This window comes from Prionailurus bengalensis, chromosome B3, assembly GCF_016509475.1.
Source record: "Prionailurus bengalensis isolate Pbe53 chromosome B3, Fcat_Pben_1.1_paternal_pri, whole genome shotgun sequence".
Classification (NCBI taxonomy): Eukaryota; Metazoa; Chordata; class Mammalia; order Carnivora; family Felidae; genus Prionailurus; species Prionailurus bengalensis.
In genome coordinates, this window is record NC_057355.1 from 106,057,959 (window position 1) to 106,079,611 (window position 21,653).

The following is a 21,653-nucleotide window of genomic DNA, read 5'->3' on the forward strand; positions in this document are numbered from 1 at the left end:
AAATCCTTTGGTGATTAAGTTTTGTAGTTGTATGCTTTGTCAGTGCTCTCTTTTCCTGACTTCCAGGCCAACAATAACCCGAATCAGTCGAAAGTTTTTGTAAAACTTACTTACTTAATCCCGCGTCCCTAACGGTCTCCAGGAGCTACACTGTAAACAGTCCCTAAGCAACAGGAGTGGTATTTCCAACTAGGTCGGGATCTGTGCGGGCCTTCGATGGGAATTTCGAGTTTTATTCAACGTTTAAATCTCGTGGGGGCAGTGTAGTGTCTTAAAAGAAACAAGAAACAAAACAAAAACGACCAAATTCACACGTTCTTAAGCCTTTTACACTGGGAGTTTGTTTCCACCCGGAGAGGGATGGACGAACACCGGAGAGCTTTCGGCTTTTTCGTTGGTTGTTTTGGATGATTATCTTGGCGCGCATGCGTGTTGAGTCTCAGGGGGGCCGGCTTAAAGGGAAGTGGACGTTGACTCGCGGGCAGCTGAAGCTGTTGTCGGATTATACCTGTGACTGCGCGGTCGCCGAGCGTTCGGCTGACTGGGAGGGGTGAATTTAGGTGTCCGATGGTTGCATCTGGAGGAGTGTGTAAAACTCTGGCGGAAGACAGCTATTAAGCTTCTTATATGGGTGATTTTAAAGCATTTCAGTTTTGCTTGAGTCCCACCAACGAATCTTAACACTATCTGGTTTTGCACTGCCAGTTATAGATTTGGGGAGTGTCGTTATGGTTATTGTTGCTCACGCGGCCTTTCTCTTATCATCCCTACTCTCAGATTCCCTGGCGTATGCATTAGTGGAACTGAGTGGGATTAATGGATAAATATGGTGTTCTAGTAGTCTCTAATCCTGGATTAAATACCAAATTGAAATTTCTAGCTTTTTGTATAGTCTATTTAGACATTGATTTATTTACAGGTTGATGACTGGATGTTTTAAAATCACTTGAAATTCACATTTTGTTTATCCTACTCCTCCTTCGTTCCTTCTCCCCAAAGTCCCCAAAGCGGTGAAAATTTTGTTTTGAAGTTTTACGGACCTAGAAGAAATTGTATTCAGAACTGTGGGGCTAGTTTTGTTGCACAATATGAAAGGATCTGAGTTTAGCCTGGAAAAGAAAAAAAGGGTTAAAATACCAGCGAGGAGGCTTCGTGAGGTACTTTCTCCAAATCAGGGAGATTATTCGGTTTTGCTCAAAGAAGAGTTGCCCTGTGTTCCTCCAGCGTTGTCTGCAAATAAACGTCTTCCTGTTAGAACCGAGGCTAGCTTGAATGGAACGTTATGTGGTATGTGACTCCGAATAGTTCTCACTTTTGTAAATCTTTAGTCTTTATTTTCATTTCGTTTTTTGCGTTTCAGAATTTAGAGGATTTTATATGTTTAAATTCTCAAACATAAGATACATCTAGTTTGTATAGATGTTTGAAAGCTGACCCCTTTCCATGGGGAAATGGCTAGCACAGCCGGTCTAATCTATATAACATCGAATAGGTGGAATGAATGAAACATTTCCCATTGTGTTTTTTCTTTGTGTGGTTTTTGCATATTGTTCTTGTTCACATCTGTGGTGGACACACTTAACTAGTATGATGTGCTTATTGTTCATCAATAGGGGTTTTTACCAAATGCTCTACCTTCTGTTTGGATAGTGTTATTCAATTTGGCATGTAGAAAAGCGTTAACTTCTGCCTCTTGATGGCTTCCGTATTTCAATTCACTTAACCTGTCTGGAGTTCAGTGAAAATGAAGAAGACATATGCTTTGCCCATTTCACTGATAATTGTAAAGATCAAATTAATAAATATATGTGCAAAAACAAAAAAAATGCTTATATAATGCTGCTTTTTTGGGGAGGGAAGGTATGACATAATGAAGTCTTGCTTTTATATCATGTACATATTTTATTCCTGGCTAATGATTCTACCCATGCTTTGTCCAAATCCAACAGTGTAACGATATATTTTAAAACATATTTATCCCACTTGATTGTCAGTACTGACCCTTATTTTCCTAAATATCAACTGTAAAACTTTCATCAGAATATATGTTAATTACATCTTAAGTTTTTTTGCATGAAAAGTGCTTTCCAGTATAGATTTTGCATTAATATGGAGTTGACAGTTCTTGAATCATACTTGTACAGTTTTTAAAGGAAAAGGTTCTGATTCTAAAATCACTCAAATTGATTCCTTTGTTTTGTTAGGTTCATCAGACTTGACTTCTGCTAGAAATTATCTGCATGCTCCACTAGAAAATTCTACTGTGTCGGAAAGCGTAAGCAAAAGAATTTGTAATTCCATTCATGTTAAACTTTTCAGTATTGTTAAGTAATGTATTCTTAAATTATGTTTGATGAGCAACAGGCCTTGTTTTTGCTTAAATTTCACTTACAAAGAAATGTTTTACATACTACAGTTGCAACTTGAATAGCATTGAGACATTAAACAATCTTCCATAGAATAAAAAATACTAGTTATTAAGATGTTGAACACTGAGAGAAATACTGTAACTGAAAAGAAGCTCTGCTCTGAGCTAAGGAAAACATATTCTAGACTAGAGACTTAACTTACTGTTAGGTAAAGGTAAAGAAACAGTAGGAACATCATTTTTAAAAAGTGAGGTGTGATTATATATCATTCAAGCTATTGTGAGGTTTTATGTGTGGTTTTTTTGAGTGGTCTTTAGAAAATAATAACATGAAATTCTCATCTTTACCTTTATAATCCTGAAAATATTTGATGATAAATATATTTTGTTCATGCAATCTAATTAGATTTTGATCACCAATCATAATGTTGACTATAAATTGCCCATTAAACAAGTCTTTAAAGAAGAGAGTTTCACAATGTAATAATTTTGAAAATTGAAATTCATTCCTGGTAAGAATGAAATTAAAGCTGCTTACTTATCAACTTTGTAAAACACTCACAATAAAAACGTATAATTATGTGCTGCACCTGGTCCCTTAGTCAATGCCTAGCCTTTGGGTTGGTATTCTTTGGTTCTTTTTTGAGCATACCTTTTTTAATGATTAATGGTCTTTGAATTCCATCATCTAAATAATTTCCCAGATGCATGGATATGCTATTACTATATAATTGAAAATAAATCGATGATCTTTGGAAGATGATTAGGATTCCATTAGATTTAATATGGACTCAAAGCTTGTTTTGTGTAGATTGCTTAAGGTAAAATACACCTGCAAAGTAAATCCAGTTCATTATCATTTTTTCTTGAATACAAACTGTAGTTTGTCTTTGTATCACATTTTTGTTTCATAAATGAGTGCTAAGATTACAGTGTGGATTGACTTGATCAAGCTATTTTAATGAGGAAACTAAAGGAGTTTGTGCCTGATATGCTCATATTTATAAGCTTATTCATTATCTTCTTTTATTCATATGTATTTCTCTACACTACCAGAAAGTGAGATATCCCTATTCCTGTTTGGGCCAGTCCTTGCACATGAGTAGAAAGAAAACAAAAACTTTAAAATTCATTGTAGAAAATACAAAGAGAAAAAGGAAAGAAGAAATTCTGTAGCTGAAGTCAACAACTGTTGCCTTCATGCTTTATGAAATAGGACCATACTGTTTTATTATTAGGTAGTATTAGAGATATTTTTCCATGCCATTGATTTTTTTTTTTCCCTAGAAACTTTAATGGGTTCATAGAATTTCAGTGTATGTGTACCATAATTTATTTGTTCATGTTCCTGTCATTTGACATTAAGTTTTTTCCCCCAATTTTTGATAATATAAACAACCATGTGATTTACATTCTGGTGTATATTTCAGGTCATTTCATTAGGATTAATTTCTGGATGTAAAATTATTAAATCAAAGGATATGCACACTTCTTGAAATGTTTCTAAATTGCCTCTAGAAAGACTGTATCAATATACATTATTCAGCAAGATCATGAGCAGAATTAGTGGTATTATTTTTCCCCAGCTTTACCAATACAGGGCATTAAAAGTAGACCAAAAAAAGTTGCCATTTTGATAGGTTAAGAAGGCATTCTTTTATTATTACTGAAGGAGAAATTTTTTTCATGTATATTGCCTTCTTCTTTTGTGAATTACATATTTATATGCTATGCTTCTTATTCATTTGTAGGAGGCCTTTATATTAATTCCCCAGATACTGTATTCTATTGTATTGTTAACCTCGTTGACTATTTTTTTTAATGTTTTATTTATTTTAGAGAGAGAGAGCATGAACAGGGGAGGGGCAGAGAGAGAGGTGGGGACAGAGGATTCAAAGCGGGCTCTACACTGACAGCAGTGAGCCTGATGTTGGGCTCCAACTCAAAAACCATGAGATGTGAGATCATGATAGTAGCTGAAGTGGAATGCTCAACTGACTGAGCCACCCAGGTGCCCCTCATTAACTATTTTTTTGGAAGTTAATACCTGTTGTCAGGGGATCACTTTCTTTTAATGATTTTTTCTTTACCCTTTTCTGCTTTAGCAGGAAAAAAAAAAAGAGATGTGTCTAAGGAAGGTGAAGAGCAATGTTGAGTGAACCTAGTACTCAAAAAGTCATGGTGTCTTAGCACTGAATAGAATCTTAAAGATGAAGACTAGGGTTACACATGTGAACAGAAAGCTAGTTGCCAGTAGAGAAGCCTTCTGAGACCATATTTGAGCTCAGTGATAAAGAATGCTGTGATTAATTTGTGATGTTGTTTTATGTGTTGGCCATCCTTATGTACTCCTTTTGACTCACAGTGAATCAGATTTTCACATTAAACTGTAGCAACTGAATTGTTAAATGACTCTCTCTGCTAGAAGTGGCAAATGGATATTTGAGTATGAATTTCAGGGCCAGAGTTGCTTGCTTGTTCATTTACTTGCTCATTCAACTGATCCTTGAGTACCTTCAAGGTACCTAAGCATTGCAGTGGTTCTGGGAATTAAGTCTATAAAAACACACGATCCTGTCCTCCTAGAACACAGTAGTCACATAGCTAGTAAATGCTACTTGATGAGTAATAAATCATAAAGATATCTTAGCCTTTCATTTCTTCCTTTCACATCCCAAAGGATTTTCCTAAAGACGTTGCAGTGCAGGGGTTGCCTGTGGATAAACTGGAAGAGAGCAACAGACAAAAAGGTAAAAGGATAGATTTCCTTTTCCTTTTTTTTTCCCCTTGTAAAATACACATGACAGAAACTAGCTCTTTCTCTCTCTTTTGTTTAAGTGTACAGTTCTGTGGCATTAGATACATTCACATTATGCAGTTATCACCACCATCCATTTCCAGAACTTTTTCATCTTCCCCGGTTGAAACTCTGTACTCATTAAACACTAACTCTCCATTTCCCCCTGCTCTAGTTTTTTTTTTTTTTTTTTTTTTTTTAATGTTTATTTATTTTTGAGAGAGACGGAGAGAGAATGTGAGTGGGTTAGGGGCAGAGAGGGGGAGACACAGTATCCGAAGCACGCTCCAGGCTCCGAGGTGTCAGCACAGAGCCTGACGTGGGGCTTGAACTCATGAGCTGCAAGATCATGACCTGAGCCGAAGTCGGTCGCTCAACTGACTGAGCCACCCAGGCGCCCCCCCTGCTCTAGTTTTATGATTGACTTATTTCAGGTAGCAGGTCTTCATGGCTCATCTGTGTTGTATGTGTCAGGAGTTTCTTTATAAGGATAAGATTTTAGGTTTTTAGCTTTTAAGATGTTCATTGATTTTTTTAAAAGATACTTATTATTTATTTATTTATTTATTTATTTATTTTTGGGACAGAGAGAGACAGAGCATGAACGGGGGAAGGGCAGAGAGAGAGGGAGACACAGAATCGGAAACAGGCTCCAGGCTCGGAGCCATCAGCCCAGAGCCCGACGCGGGGCTCGAACTCACGGACCGCGAGATCGTGACCTGGCTGAAGTCGGACGCCCAACCCACTGTGCCACCCAGGCGCCCCTAAAAGATACTTATTAAATAAACTTACATTTTTTTCTTCTTATTATTATTAAAAAAAAATTTTTTTAATGTTTGTTTATTTTTGAGACAGAGAGAGACAAAGCATGAAGGGGGGAGGGTCAGAAAGAGGGAGACACAGAATCTGAAACAGGTTCCAGGCTCTGAGCAGTCAGCACAGAGCCCGACGCGGGGCTCGAACTCACGGACCGCGAGATCATGACCTGAGCCGAAGTCAGCCACTTAACCGACTGAGCCACCCAGGCACCCCCATTTTTTTCTTATTATTTTGATTATTTCATTTTAATTAGTTTTTCCTTCCAAATTAGGCTAGTAGTGGAATCTTTAAAATCCAGAAAAAGGTTTGCAGTGGTAATGGTAATGTTTTTATTACTAACCCATTGCATAAATTTGGGATTAAGTACTTAAAAAAATTTATAAATTCTGAATTTAAGTTTTGAATAGTCTGGTAAGATAATAGATTAAAAAATTAAAAATATGCTTTGAAGAAATTAATGTAGTGACATTTTCTATGTAGTTTTATTTTTATCCACAGTTTTTGAATTTGAGCAAATGGCTCCATTTTGGCCTCACGTGTTTTTTATTATATTTTTTCCCCTAGGGTCTAGGGTTATGACTTTTGAAAAAAATATTTTTTAATGTTTATTTATTTTTGAGAGAGAGACACAGAGTGTGAGCAGGGGAGGAGCAGAGAGAGAGGGAGACACTGAATCCAAAGCAGTCGCCAGGCTCCGAGCTGTCAGCACAGAGCCCGATGAACCCATGAACCACAAGATCATGACCTGAGCTGAAGTCAGATGCTTAACCGACTTAGCCACCCACGTGCCCCGGGTTATGACTATTATTAATCAGTCATTTTGTAGTCATTTAGTAGATCATGGCTACTACTCACATTTTTTAAAATTAAGAAATCTTATTGCTGAATTCCTAAACATTCTTAAAAAGCTTTTTTTTTGGTAGCTTTATTAAAATTTAACAAATTTTTAGGAATCTGAAGTATATTTTGTGTCTCAATTTTGCAGCAAATGACATCTTTATTTCTCGGTACACCATGGGGCAGAAGGATGCTCTGAGAGCAGTTTTAAAGCAAAAGTAAGTTTCATTTACAAAAATTAAGTGGGCCATTTCTTATGTTTTTATATGGTTCTCAAAGATTAGTTTCATTTTTCAATGTGTGAAATACGTATAAAGCATTTTTTATGGTGCTGGACACATAAAATACTCAACAGCTATAACAATTTTTAGTATAGAAGAAGTACTGTTCTAAGCATTAACTCAATACTCACAAAATCCAATGAAGTATATTCCATCACATCTCAATTTTACAGAATCCCCATGTTATAGATGAGGAAACATGATGGCACATCATAGATGTGCACACAGATGCATATAGATGAAGCACACAGAGATTGATTTTTCCGCAGGTCATTTAGGAAGTATTCACTGGGCTAGGATTCAGACCCAGGCAGTCTGCCTCTAGAATTTGCTCTCTTAATCACTTCACTATACTACTTGTAGCAATGGTCAAGTAGTTCCGAATACGTAATACTTACTATTTACTATCCAAGGACGTTTAGACTTTCCTTGTCAAGATTTAAGAAAGGGACAAGGTTAGCATCTGGATGGAGTGAAGGGAGACCACGGCTACTACTCCATCTAAATGTTCCCTCCCAAGTTTATCTTAAATACCAATGAAATACAAAACCAACCCTGACAACAGCACCATGATAAGCATATGTCTTCACTACTCTGGAGGCAATTTTTTTTTTTTAATTTTTTTTTTTCAATGTTTATTTATTTTTGGGACAGAGAGAGATAGAGCATGAACGGGGGAGGGGCAGAGAGAGAGGGAGACACAGAATCGGAAACAGGCTCCAGGCTCTGAGCCATCAGCCCAGAGCCTGACGCGGGGTTCGAACTCACGGACCGCGAGATCGTGACCTGGCTGAAGTCGGACCCTTAACCGACTGCGCCACCCAGGCGCCCCTGGAGGCAATTTTTATTATTATTATCATTAGTGGAGATGGGATGAGATACATATCCTTAGGTTAAATGTATCCTACTCCTGAAATGGTACAGTCTGGAAGGCCCCTTAGAAAATAAGAAAAATGTTTAGTTCATTTTGAATTCTCATTTTATTAAAAAAGGAAATTTTATATTCAGTAAATGGAAAATCAGTATGGTGTTTTCAATAATAGAATTTAAATAAATAAACTATTTATAACTATTAAATAAAAACTGTTTAAAAGTTTATTATTTTTTCACCTACAGTTGTCCATGGCATACATATTATGCACTGGGAAGCATTGGACTAACAAAAGTAAATACTATCTCTAAAACACAAGGGGGTGATCTGAGCCAGCCAGAGTTTAATAGCTGGTTGTTTGTCCTCATCATGTTTTTCCTTTTTACCTTTGTTCACCAAACGATTCCCAATATGTGGTATAGTGGTTAGGAAAGGAACTTGGATGGTAAATTATATCCTGGAGTTTATAAATATATAAGAAAAAGTGAAAGTAAGGGCATGAGTTGTGGTATGGTCTTTCAAAGTCTATAGTTGAACCAAAAATCACAGATTACATCTGACTCATTTGGACAGTGATTACCACTCCTTCCAGCTGACCCCCAGAAGAAGAGGTTGCTTGCAACCATAGTAGGGACCTTATCAACTTGTTTTCAAGTTAGAACTCTTCGAACTGAAATCTCTCCGAACTCTCAGATCAGGGAGGGAGAAGTTGTTTATTAACAAATAGACAGTGAACAGTAATTGAACACTACACTTCTTAGTAGGTCTCTTCCCATTCAGAATGAATGAACAGAATTCGAAAGCAAAAACAAACTAGGAAAGGCGTCGAGAAGCTGACTGCAATGTATAGAATAATAACTGAATCAGAAATACAAAAATGACCCCTGTTGGGTTAAAAGACAATCTATGTCTCAAGAGATAGATTTTGCTGTAGTCAGTGTCACTTGAATTTATTGTGGTTTTTAAAAATGTTTATCTGTTTTTGAGAGAGAGCACATGGGAGAGGGGCAGAGAGAGAGGGGGACAGAGGACCCAAAGCAGGATCTGTGCTGACAACAGAGAGTTTATATGTGGGGCTTGAACTCACCAACCGTGAGATCATGACCTGAGCCGAAGTTGGATGCTTAACCAATTGAGCCACCCAGGCGCCCCTTGAATTTATTGTTTTTAGAGAATAGTAGATGGAATTTGGCAAAGTGATCCTAAAATTTACCTGGAAGGACATACAGTTGAGGATATATATACATAATAATTACATACATAGGGAATACACATAGTTGAGAATAGCTAATATGGGGGGAAGGAACTTGAATGATGGAAAATTTGCCCCAGTTGATATGATATGCTCTAAAGCTGTACTAGTAAAAAGTAATAGACTGGAGCCAGGAATGAAGAGTATGGTCAGAGCATCTAGAACAGGGTAGAATGCCCTTACTGTGTAGCTGGAGAGGAAGCAAGGGGCTAGGTTATAAACTTTAAAGAAGAGAAGTGACAAATCATCTTAAAATGTTAAATTATGATATATAATTCTTAAAAGGCTCATTCAGATAGCAGTCATCAAAAGATGGATCAGGGGGTGCCTGGGTGGCTCAATCAGTTAAGCATCTGACTCTTGGGTTCAGCTTAGGTCATGATCTCGTGGTTCGTGGGTTCAAGCCTGCATTGGGCTCTGCATTGCACTGACAGCACAGAGCCTGCTTAGGATTCTCTCTTTCTCTCTCTCTCTCTGTCTCTCTCTGCCCTCCTCCTCCTAAAAAAAAAAAAAATAAAAAAAAATAAAAAAATAGATGGATTGGAAGAGGACTGAACTATTCAGTCCAGGAAACCAATTGGCTACAAATTTTGTAGGCATCTCTTTGAGAGAGATTCAGTTGGTCCTCAATACATTGGAGGATGGTAGAGTGAGGGCATGCTGGTTTGGAGAAGAGTAGACGGATTGGAAGATGACTTAGAGATGGAATTGACAATTAGATGTGAGCATGAAGAAAGAGCTAAGGATGAATCCCAGATTTTTGGTTTGTATAAATGCATGGTCAGTAGTAGTGTTCACTGAGAAAGGACTCTGGGGCGCCTGAATGGCTCAATGGGTTAAGCATCTGACTCTTGATTTTGGCTCAGGTCATGATCTCAGAGTCATGATATTGAGCCCCATGTTGGCTCTGCACTTGGTGCAGAGCCTGCTTTGGATTATCTCTCTCAAAATAAATAAATAAACTTTAAAAAAATTCTAAAAAAGAAAAAAAACTGAAGAAAAAATTTCTTCTTTCCTGGTTTTTTACACTTCATAGCTATTTACATTTGTTACGTTGAGGACTTAATTTGATAATTAGAAAAAATAAAACTTAAAAGCCTATAAAGAAGTTGATGTCTAGTTTTACCTTGTTATTTCTCTTGTTGGTTAATTTACTTTCGCTTTATTTATTTTAATGTTTATTTACTTTTGAGACAGAGACAGAGTGTGGGTGGGGGGGTCAGAGAGAGACAGACACACAGAATCCAAAGCAGGCTCCGGGCCCTGAGCTGTCAGCACATAGCCCGACGTGGGGCTTTAACTCATGAACTGTGAGATCATGACCTGAGTGGAAGTCAGCCGCTTAACCGACTGAGCCACCCAGGCGCCCGTCTTGTTGATTAATTTAATGTAATCATGTAGAATGAACGATCTTAAAGGGTAAACACATTCAGACTTAAGACAAGAATAGTAAAAGGCAGGAATATCTGAATTATATTTTTTTCAACGCCACTTACTCCGATTTATATTGAGAGCCTGCTATATGCTTAGTTCTTTCTTACTTGCTGTCTGGCATTTACGAAATCCCCCTTCTCTGCCCCCACCTCCGCCCCAGGTTGCTTAGAGCTTAGTTGGGGAGAGAATATGTACGTATGTGGAGGAATAAGTGATTAGAACTGTGATAGGAAGCAGTATTGCATTTAATAGATTATGAAACTGTTCTGCATAGACATTTAAACCATGGGATGGCTGCTTATCAAGCTTCAATTGTGTAGTGTGGGCAGTAAAAGCAAAAGGAGCTAGGAAGGGACAGATCAATTGGAAGTGTTTAAGGACAGGGTTTTGAAAAGGGGAAGGCTCGTGTTGGATCTTAAAGAAAGTTGAATGGAGGAAGCTTGAGAGATCAGTGAGAAGCATGGAGTCAGCTGTGGGAAGGGTGTGGTGTAGCCAGTGAGGAGCAGTGTGACTGCTGAGAGTTGTCTGTGAAGTGATAGGAGGCGAGGGCATGGCCAGAGAATAGTATGTGTGGAAGGTCAAACAGAAGAAATTAGCCTACCCATTTGTCTCTAAGGAATAATTTTAGATTGTTGAATGGTGGAGAAATGTACTTGGGGACTTTTTAAATGAGTAAAGTCTGCAAGAATGAAATAGTTGGCCAGAGGTGATGAAGTTGGGTTTTTTTTGTTTTTTTTTGTTTTTTTTGTTTTTTTGTTTTTACCAGAGAAGGAGAAGCACGAAGGGAGAAGTACTATTCTGAGAGAGTGAGATGTTGTGGGAAGATCTCTAGGATCTTACCAACCCTACCTTACTGTTCTGTGACCTTGATCAAGTAAATCCTGTTACCTCTGGGAACCTCCGTTTCATCTATAAAATTAGGAAGTTAGGATCGGTGGCCTTTTGGGTTCCCCCTGCCTCTGTAGTTCTGTGACATCATTCCTGCAATTGTGATGAAATAATTGACAAAACTTGATGACTCCATGGGGTGTGAGAAGGTAAGTGGAAGATAGAGAAGTGGAAGATAATGTCAAAATTTTGAGACAGATGCTCTTAGTCAAAATGAGGAAATATCAAAGCGAGTAAGTTTACGAGCTGCTCTGGGTCTTCTTAGAGATCAGCTGGAAAGTCCAGCAGCTAGAGATGGAGTGCATTCCTTCTGATCTTATTTGGACTTCACTAGGGACTCTGGTTTTGTCAGTGGTTCCTTATTTATTTATTTATTTATTTTTTAAATGTTTGTTTATTTTTGAGGGAGAGAGAGACAGAGTTTGAGCGGGGGAGGGGCAGAGACACAGAATCTGAAGCAGGTTCCAGGCTCTGAGCTGTCAGCACAGAGCCCAACACAGGGCTTGAACTCATGAACCGTGAGATCATAACCCTAGCCAAAATCAGTCGCTTAACAGACTGAGCCACCTAGGTGCCCCATCCGTGGTTCCTTTCTGTCTCTGTCTGTCTGTCTGTCTCTCTCTCTCTTTTTTTCAGGCCAAATATAGAACACAATCAACCAGTTTTGTTTTGTTTTGTTGGTATTTAGTTAAATCTTTCATTATAAATATGTATCTATTTGCTCTCATTTTTAATCCAGGCTGCTTAAAACTGTATTTTGTGCCCCGTTTTAACAAATTGTGTGACATCTATTAAACCTAAATAAGCTAGAATTAAAAACAGTTTTTAGCAGTTTTAAAAATTTATCTTAGGTTGTCTTTCTTTGGAAGTAACACATAGTACTTGAATTCTTAGAACTTTTTCTACATGATTTGAATTCATACTTCTTGATTATGTATTTTGGTAATTGTGCTCATGTCTTTTTCATATATGTAAGCCTTGTTATCTGAAATATCATAGCCTTCAGGGAATTATTTTATTTCTTTAGTGTTTAGTTAGTGACTTGACCTTTCATAGATTTCATGAACCAAATGACTGGTAAGATCCTTATAGGGAAAACCAAGTGATTTAATGTTTTAAAAAATCTAGAAAACCCACCTTCAGCAGATTACCACTCTAGGTGCTTCTTGAAATGGTTCCATGTAGCTTGCTGAATATATTGTTATACATTTTTTATTTACAGAACTCAAAACATGCCTGTTTTTAAAGAAGTAAAGGTACAGCTTTTAGAAGATGCAGGCACAGAAAAGGACGCTGTTACTCAGGAGACTAGAACGTCACCCAGTGGAATTGAGTCAGCCACAACCGTGGCGGCAGCAACTGCGGCTGCCATTGCAACAGCAGCTCCGCTGATAAAAGTATATATTTTACCCCAGATACTCACAACATCTTTGTGAAATGTAAAATTATTTATTAGGAACTGATTCTACAAGTGATTGTATCCAACTATAGACTAAGGTTGTTCTAGTTGCTCTCACTTTGAAAGAATTTTCCTGTTGGTGGTTGTATATTACCTCTCAGGCATTGAGACCTACCCCCCCTTCCCCCCGCCATGCTGTGATAATGCTAAAGGACCAAGGACTGCCTGGATTTAGCACCGATCCAGGCTCATCCAGGGAGCCCCCAAGTCCTGGGCAACCTGGGACAACTGCTCATCCTTATTTTGGAAAGGCACCCCGAGATTGTCTGTGCTACCCGCCTCAGTTTGCAAATGGGAAAACTGAGAAACAGAGTGACACAGGTCCCCAGGCTAATAGGTGGCTGATCTAAGACTAGGATTCCAGGCTGCTGACCTAATTCAGTCTGAGATGAGTGAAGTTTCTAAAGCTAATTTGTTGTGTTATTTGCTTCTTTTTAATTACTGTTTATTTCTGGAATTATAAAAATTCTTTTGTTGCAAATGTGTTATTTTCTTAATGAGAGAAAAGATCTACTTCAGAATAGCTATCTTTTGCCTTTTATTTCTGTGATTCTAAAAATAAAGGTATAAAATCATCAGAGATTTAGAGAGTAAAAATCCGGTTTGATCATTTTTATTAGAAATCACTTTAAACAACATTTCTAGTAACTGATCGTATTTTTTATATCCTTTGATATTTTATTATTTTAGGTACAGAGTGATTTGGAAGCAAAAGTCAATTCTGTTACAGAATTACTCAATAAGTTACAGGAGACTGATAAACAGTTACAGCGTGTTACAGAGCAACAAACAAGTATTCAGAATAAACACGAGAAATTACATTGTCATGATCATGAAAAGCAAATGAATGTTTTTATGGAACAGCACATTAGGCATCTTGAAAAATTACAACAGCAACAAATAGATATTCAGGTATCTGTAATAAAGCCAGCACACATCTCATGGTTTTTTATCACTTGCGTCCCTAAATTGATATTTGTTGATGATTGCAGTAATAGCTCATTAGATTGTTGCAACTTTAGTTCTTAAATAATGATTTGCTTATTATCACTCTTCCTCTCCATGTGGAGACTTCTCTGCACATTCAAGTTCAAGTATCATTAGTTCTGTAAGACACTTCCTTAGAGTTGGCTTTTCCTTCTTTTGTGGTATTTCTGTTCATACCATTTTTACAATGCTAATATTACATTGCCATGACTTGTTTACATCAGTGGTTGTTAGCCTGAGAATGTGCATCAGAATCACTTGAAATGCTTTATAAAAATACACATGCTTGTACCTCTCAGGGATTGAGACAGCAGGTCTGAGATGGGACCTGGGAATAGGAAGTTCTGTAATGATTCTGATGAGATGAGTAACCAGCTGGTATACATATTGCTTCTGCATTTAATTAATTAAAAGAATGAACATAGTTAATTGCCTTTTGAATATGAGGCACAGGGATATTATAAAAAGAAGAGTTATCCTCACAAGGAGCTGATAGTACAGTTTCTTATTTATTTTTGAATTTCTAAGTCCTGGGATAGTACCCCGCACTCAGGCGCTATACATATACACACACATTTTCTTTAAGTGAATGAATGACCTGCACTATAAATGCATTGGTTTTAATTTACTTTTATTTTTGTCTAATTAATGTGTAAGTTTAAGACTTAAAAAAATTAAAATATCACATTCAGAAGAATACAGAAAAATAAGTTTTTTATAACTCAGTATGTTAACACAGAGTAAACACTAATCTGCTATAATTTTCAAAACTTCTTAATAGAACTTGGCTTGAGCTTTCCATGTAGTTGAGATTTTATTTTCAGTGGAGTGGTTATGGCCATACAAAGTAAGGTTTTAGTAAGTACTACATGCACAACTAAAATTGTGTATGCAGCATGGTGTCTCATGAGAAGCTAGGAGTGGGTCTATTAGAAGACTGGTCTTCAGTCTGCAAATAACTGCACTTCTCTGAGCCTTGATTTCTTTACTCAGAAAAACCTTTTATTTATTTATTTTTTTGTTCAGGGTAAAATGAGATGACAGATTTGAAAAGCACATTGATTTCTTAAGGAAAGGGTCCTACTTGTCTTCGTTATATGCCTGTCTGCCATTTATCTAGTCTTCCATAAATAATAAATTGCTTCTGCATTTAATTTGGAAGAATGGGATCTTTTCTAATTCAGACATCTTATTTATAAAGCTTCTAATTACAGAGAAAGTTGAAGTTTTAGTGACATACTAGGTATATTAGTAATTCGATAAATAATTTGTTGAGTCTGTCCCATATGTTTTACGTAGAGAGATGTCTACACATTTTTAAGAATTCTGTAAAACTGTAAGTCTTGTTAGGTTTTCCTTTACCTGGTATGAGACCCTCTTTTGAAATTAGTTTTATTAGGTAAGATACATACACATTCCAGGTATTTTAATAAATAGTACTGAGAACTGCTGTCCTTGTAGTTCCTGTTTATGTTTAAATGCATACGTTATTGTTGCTGCTGCTAATTTGAGTGCCTACTAGCAATGTTTTTTAATCCTTCAAACAAAATCATGCAGGATATAAAAGATGAGATATTTTGGTTTGAAATTCTCTGGTTGAAGTAGAGGTCTAGGGCTCCATCCTTTTGGTCATCTCCTAGCATGCCTCAGTGGCTCCTGAGCCATCTCAGAAGTAGAAAGGAGGAAACTGAGGTTTAGAATGATTAAATAAAATGAATAAGGTCACACCACAGAGCCAGGCTTAACCCAGTGACATCACTGCTGCAGTGCGTAACTGCTTGTAATATATGTATTTTTATTGCTTATTAAATCTAATACATTTTTTCAAGTCCTCTAGTAAGTTTTAATGTAGTCTGTCATCTAGCTCTTTTAAATGGTATTTGAAATTGATCAAATAATTTTATGTCTCCTAGACCCATTTCATTAGTGCTGCGCTCAAGACCGGTAGTTTTCAGCCTGTTAGTATGCCTCCTTCCAGAGTGATGGAAAAGTATTCTGTACAACCAGACTATTCTGATCTTGGTAGCAGTAATCTGTCTTCACATAACACATTTGCTTCCAGACAAGGTAAAAATATGTAGTTCTCTGTGAATAAAACATGTTAGCTATGAATTTTCTTTATAGTATGGCAGCCAAAAACTTGTTTACTAGGTGGTGGAAGACTAAGTCTTCATTCTACAAAATTAGTTCTTGTGAGTTAATTTTTTTGTCATTTGAGAACTTGTTCAGTCAAATTAGGGGTCATGTCCTACTGTATGTTTTTAATTAATAACCTTCATAAATTGTCAGAAGCACTTACAAGTTGAGAAAAATTCATTTGTCTAGTATCACAAATGCTTGTAATCAATTTTCCAATTCCCTAACTGCATATTTACTCTTTTTATTGATTCTTTCAGGAGAGAAACCACCTTACTACAATAATAAGCTATTTCTAATTATTTTCACAGTTAGTAATAGAATATAAAAAATCTTTGTTTATAGTAACAACAAAGGAACGCATGACCAATTTGTATTAAAGCTCTGGAATTTAAAATAAGTGAATAAATATGTTTATAAATTATTGATATTTGAATAATGAATTAATAGAAATCAAGGGCTATCCCTTTTATGATACACAGATCCATGTAGTACAATATCCTCAACATTTGATACGTTAGACCATTGTTGTATTATAGGCGCATTAAAGACTCAGACTTGTAAGCTGCTCTATATTTTTCCACAAATAAGTGGTCCTTACAAAACTGTTGTGAAAGTAGTATGAGTCAGTTTTTAAGTTGTGAAGTGAGGAAGATGAAGCACAGAAAGGTTATGACTTGCCTGCTTCTGGTCACCTGACTTGAGGGTGAGTTTGTGTATTTGGCCAGAACTCAGGTTTCAGGATGAACCAGCTACATGCTTTCAAAAGAAGTGGACATTTCATTCTCCATTCTGGAGAATTACTGGCTCATAATTTTGTTTTTTTAGACTTGAGTTTTATTAGTTTTTTTAATGTTTATTTTATTTTATTTTTTTGAGACAGAGAGAGACACAGCATGAGCAGGGAAGGGGCAGAGAGAGAGGGAGACACAGAATGTGAAACAGGCTCCAGGCTCTGAGCTGTCAGCACAGAGCCCGATGCGGGGCTCGAACTCATGAACTGTGAGATCATGACCTGAGCCGAAGTCAGACGCTTAACCGACTGAACCACCCAGGCACCCCTAGACTTGAGTTTTAAAGGAAAAATGCATGTTTTATTGGTTGTCTTTCTTTGTATATTTTAGTGACAGTAAAAAAAATTTTAAAAAATGAGTAAATGTAAACTTAAACTTTCTATTTTTATTTTTTAACATTTTTAACTTATTTTATATACTTATTTTTTTCAATTTTTTTAAATGTTTATTTTTGAGAGAGAGAGAGAGCGAGTATGAGTGGGGGAAGGGCAGAGGAAGAGGGAGACAGAATCCAAAACAGGCTCCAGACTGTGAGCTGTCAGCACAGAGCCCGATGCGGGGCTCTAACTCACAGACCGGATTGGGAGATCATGATCCCAGCCAAAGTCAGATGTTTAACCAACAGAGCTACCCAGGAGTCTTTACTTATTATTATTATTATTATTATTATTATTATTATTATTTATTTTTTTTTTTTTTGAGAGAGAAAGAGCATGAGTAGGGGAAAGGGACAAAGGGAGAGAGAGACAATCTTAAGTAGGCTGCACACTCAGCGGGAGCTGATTCAGGGCTTGGTCCCACAACTCTGGGATCATGACCTGAGCAGAAATTAAGAGGTATTATATGCTGAACTGACTGACCCACCCAGGTGCCCAAACTTTTTATTTTTCAATACTTTTTCTTGGGCGTACATTATTTTTATGTACTGCAGTTGTAGCATAAATATAATTTTGTACTGCTTTTTACTAGCATATCAAAAGTATATCCCATGTTTTACATAATCATCTTCATAATATTAATTTTTGATGATGAAAGGATAGTTTATTGTAAACACAATTTACTTAACAGTTATTGGACATTCAGGCAGATTTTAGAGTTTTTTCCTTATAAATAATACTGTGATGAAGTCATCATATATGTAATGTCATTCTTTTAGGTTGTGTCCTCAGGATAAATTCCCAAGAGTAAAATTACTAGATCAAAGTGTATAAAAACTTCAAGACTTCCTATACTTAGTGCCAGATGGTTTTATTAGTTTTCATGCCAGGAGCAGTGTCTGGCTATGCCATTTTCACTACAGCTTAAATAGTACTGCATGTTGTCATATTGTTTTTTATTTTTTTTGTTTATTAGCTGTAAGTGTAAAATGTTTATAGCCTTTATTTCTTTTGATTTCTAGTGAGGATGGAGTTATTTCTATTTACTTGTAATTTGTATATCCTATATAATTTGCTTTATTTTTAAAATATGGGGAAGAGTAACACTCTACAAAATTGTTGTTCTTTTTAAAATAAATTGAATTTATTTCCTTTACTTTCTTTTAAAGCACCTTCTAGAGAGGTTGAAGATATGGGTTTTGATAAACAGAAATCTCCATTGGAGACACCAGCACCTCGAAGGTTTGCTCCTATACCGGTTTCAAAGGATGATAAGATCTCAAAGAGGGGAAATCCCATGGAAGAAAAAGAAAATATGGAGACAGTAGGTCATTCAGGTAATAAAACAATCTTGACTAGCATCCACTACTTTATCTAGACCTACCTCAAATTAGAAACAGATTTCCACACCCCTGATTTTATAATTCTCTTATGCACCAAGTAGTAATGATAGTAGGAATTCTATTTTCAGTATTTCTCTTTAAATGATACTTACTGGGCAAATCAAGCTTCTTTAGATTCTTTGTAGAAGGAGTTGGAGATACACGTTTATAATTATTCTGATTATTTTCAACAGGTTATTACTTAAGCCTTTAATGAATAAGTTTTATTATTAATAAAAATAATACTTTACTAAAGGTAAGGCTGATCATTAGAGCATGTTTTCTTATATTGTTAGGTGTGAATTTCAGTAGTGAAACTCAGAGAAATTTACATTTATTACTGTGTTCAGTTGGAAAAAGTGTTAAGGTACTAACTATTTAATAGCAAACAAGAACTTTTATTTATTTTATTTTATTTTTTTAAAGGTTATTTATTTTGAGAGACAGAGAGAGAGACAGCACGAGCGGTTGGGGGGGGGGCGTGCAGAGAGAGAGGGAATGAGAGAAATCTACGCAGGCTCTGGTGACAGCATGGGGCCTGATGCCGGGCTCCATCTCAGGAACCATGACATCATGACCTGAGCCAAAATCGAATTGGACGCTTAACTGACTGAGCCATCAGTCACCCCAGACAAGAACTTTTATAAGTGACCTGAAATAATAATTTGTTACAGACCCTTAAAATAAAGCCCTCCTAGTAAAAGTAAGTAAAAATGTTAAATATAAGCTTTTATTCTGGGAATCACTTAAATGCATTCAAGCCTTGTCTTGGATGCATTTAAAGAGTTTTAAAGATACTAAAATCTTTGCTAAACCAGCTTTACCAAAAGATAAAAGTTGTTATGTAGTCTCATTAAAGATGAGACTAACGGAGAGATTCAACTAACAGTTGCTGTAAAGAAACAGTCAAAGGGGTGCCTGGGTGGCTCTGTCCGTTAAGTGTCCGACTTTGGCTCAGGTCATGATCTCACGGCTAGTGAGTTCGAGCCCCACGTCAGGCTCAGTGCTGACAGATCAGAGCGTGGAGCCTGCTTCGGATTCTGTGTCCTCCTCTCTCTGCCCCTACCCTATTCATGCTCTGTCTCTGTCTCCCAAAAATAAATAAACATTAAAAAAAATTTTTTAAAGCAGTCAAATCTCCCTTTAACTCTTGATAAAAATCTTACAATTTACTGGGCTTTGTGATGATGATATGTCTCATTCAAATTCCTTTTTTCTGTGATAGAAATAAATTCAGGCCTGAATTTTAAACAGTGTAGTTTTCATGAGTTATAAATATTTGGTTTGACTTGATGAGTGTATTTAAAGCCTACAAACATATGTGAGCTCTTATATAAAAAGAATGAATTGGTACTTTAAATATAATACTGTATTTCTCTTATTGTAGGAAATGTAAGACTATTGGAACAGATTTTGAATAACCATGATTCTTCGACAAGAAAAAGTGAATCTTCAGATAAAACCTTACTAAATAGGTCAAAAACAGAATGGAATCCTGAGAGCAGAGACAGGTAAACAAGACATTAGAATAAAAACTATATTGAAAAGAACTTTGTTTATTTCTAAAATGTCTTTAGGAATTTTGAAAAATGTATAGCATTGCTTTTAATTTTTTTTAATGTTTATTTATTTTTGAGAGAGAGAGAAAGAGAGAGAGCGAGCAAGCACAAGTCGGGGAGGGGCAGAGAGAGAGAGAGAGGGAGACACAGAATCCTAAGCAGGCTCCAGGCTCTGAGCTGTCAGTACGGAGCCCGACACAGGGCTCGAACCCACGAACCTGGAGATCATGACCTGGGCCGAAGCTGGACGCCTAACTGACTGAGCCACCCAGGTGCCCCGTTGTATAGCATTGCTTTTAAAAGTAATCTTAGATTTACGATTTTCTGCTGCTATCATATCTAGCCCTTTTCTATACTATAGGTATAAAATGAATGTATCTAATTTTCTCAAAATGCAGATTATTTTTTTAATGTTTATTTATTTATTTTTGACACAGAGAGAGAGAGAGAGAGAGAGAGAGCAAGCACACACAAGCAGGGGAAGTACAGAGAAAGAGGGAGACACAGAATCTGAAGCAGGCTCAGCTGTCAGCATAGAGCCTGACTGGGCTTAAACTTAAGAACTGTGAGATCATGACCTGAGCCAAAGTAGGACACTTAACCGACTGAGCCATCCAGGCGCCCCCAGATTTCTTTTTTTTTTTTTTAATGGTTTTTTTTTTAAATGTTCATTTATTTTTGAGAGACAGAGACAGAGTGTGAGCAGGGGAGGGGCAGAGAGAGGGAGTCACAGAATCCGAAGCAGGCTTCAGGCTCCGAGCTGTCAGCACAGAGCCCGACGGGAGGCTCGAACTCACGAACTGTGAGATCATGACTTGAGCCGAAGTCAGACACTTAACCAACCGAGCCACCCAGGTGCCCCTACCCCCAGATTAATTTCTAATGAATGCAGATTATTTATTTCTGATGAAATGATATTTGAGATTTGCTTCAAAAATAATCCATTGTGGGGTAGAGGAAACTGGATTGGGAGTATGGATGAAATGAGGATAGCCATGAGTGAATGGTTAATGTAGATAGGGGTATATGGAGCTCATCATACTATTCTTTGTACTTTTGTGTCTGTCTGAAATTTGACATAATAGTTTTTAAAAAATCAAGTAAATCTAGGTCATGATAATTTTATTTATCTTGAGTATCATGGAAACTATAGTAATAAACAGCCACATTTTTAGTATTTTCATGTGAAGACAGTGTACAGTTTTAGGCCATTTGCTTTTGATGTAATTACTGATAAAAGATTTATGTCTGCCTTGTTGCCATGTGTTTTCTATATGTCGTAGGTCTTTTTATTTTATTCTACTATTTCTCTCTATTGCCTCCTTTATATAAAATAGATACTAATGTTATTCTCTTGTTTCTTTCACTATACATTTTGAGTTGTTTTCTGAGTGATTGCCCCAGGGATTACA

At 36.7% G+C, this 21,653-nt stretch overlaps 1 protein-coding gene across 5 annotated transcripts in view; it reads left to right on the forward strand.

Moving 5' to 3' along the window:
* Positions 1-202: 202 nt before the first annotated feature.
* KIAA0586 (KIAA0586 ortholog) overlaps positions 203-21,653 on the forward strand; it is a 112,874-nt gene continuing 91,423 nt past the window's right edge. For 2 of the 5 annotated variants that reach the window (XM_043556258.1, XM_043556260.1), the window contains exons 1-9: positions 207-1,287; positions 2,205-2,275; positions 5,049-5,118; positions 6,970-7,039; positions 12,770-12,944; positions 13,697-13,918; positions 15,907-16,060; positions 18,470-18,637; positions 20,070-20,193. In XM_043556258.1, the coding sequence (XP_043412193.1) occupies positions 1,089-1,287; positions 2,205-2,275; positions 5,049-5,118; positions 6,970-7,039; positions 12,770-12,944; positions 13,697-13,918; positions 15,907-16,060; positions 18,470-18,637; positions 20,070-20,193 (1,253 nt within the window). In that variant the 5' untranslated portion in view covers positions 207-1,088. Of the gene's footprint in view, positions 1,288-2,204; positions 2,276-5,048; positions 5,119-6,969; positions 7,040-12,769; positions 12,945-13,696; positions 13,919-15,906; positions 16,061-18,469; positions 18,638-20,069; positions 20,194-21,653 lie in introns of all 5 variants that reach the window. The other 3 variants (XM_043556259.1, XM_043556261.1, XM_043556262.1) reach the window with 2 other exon arrangements.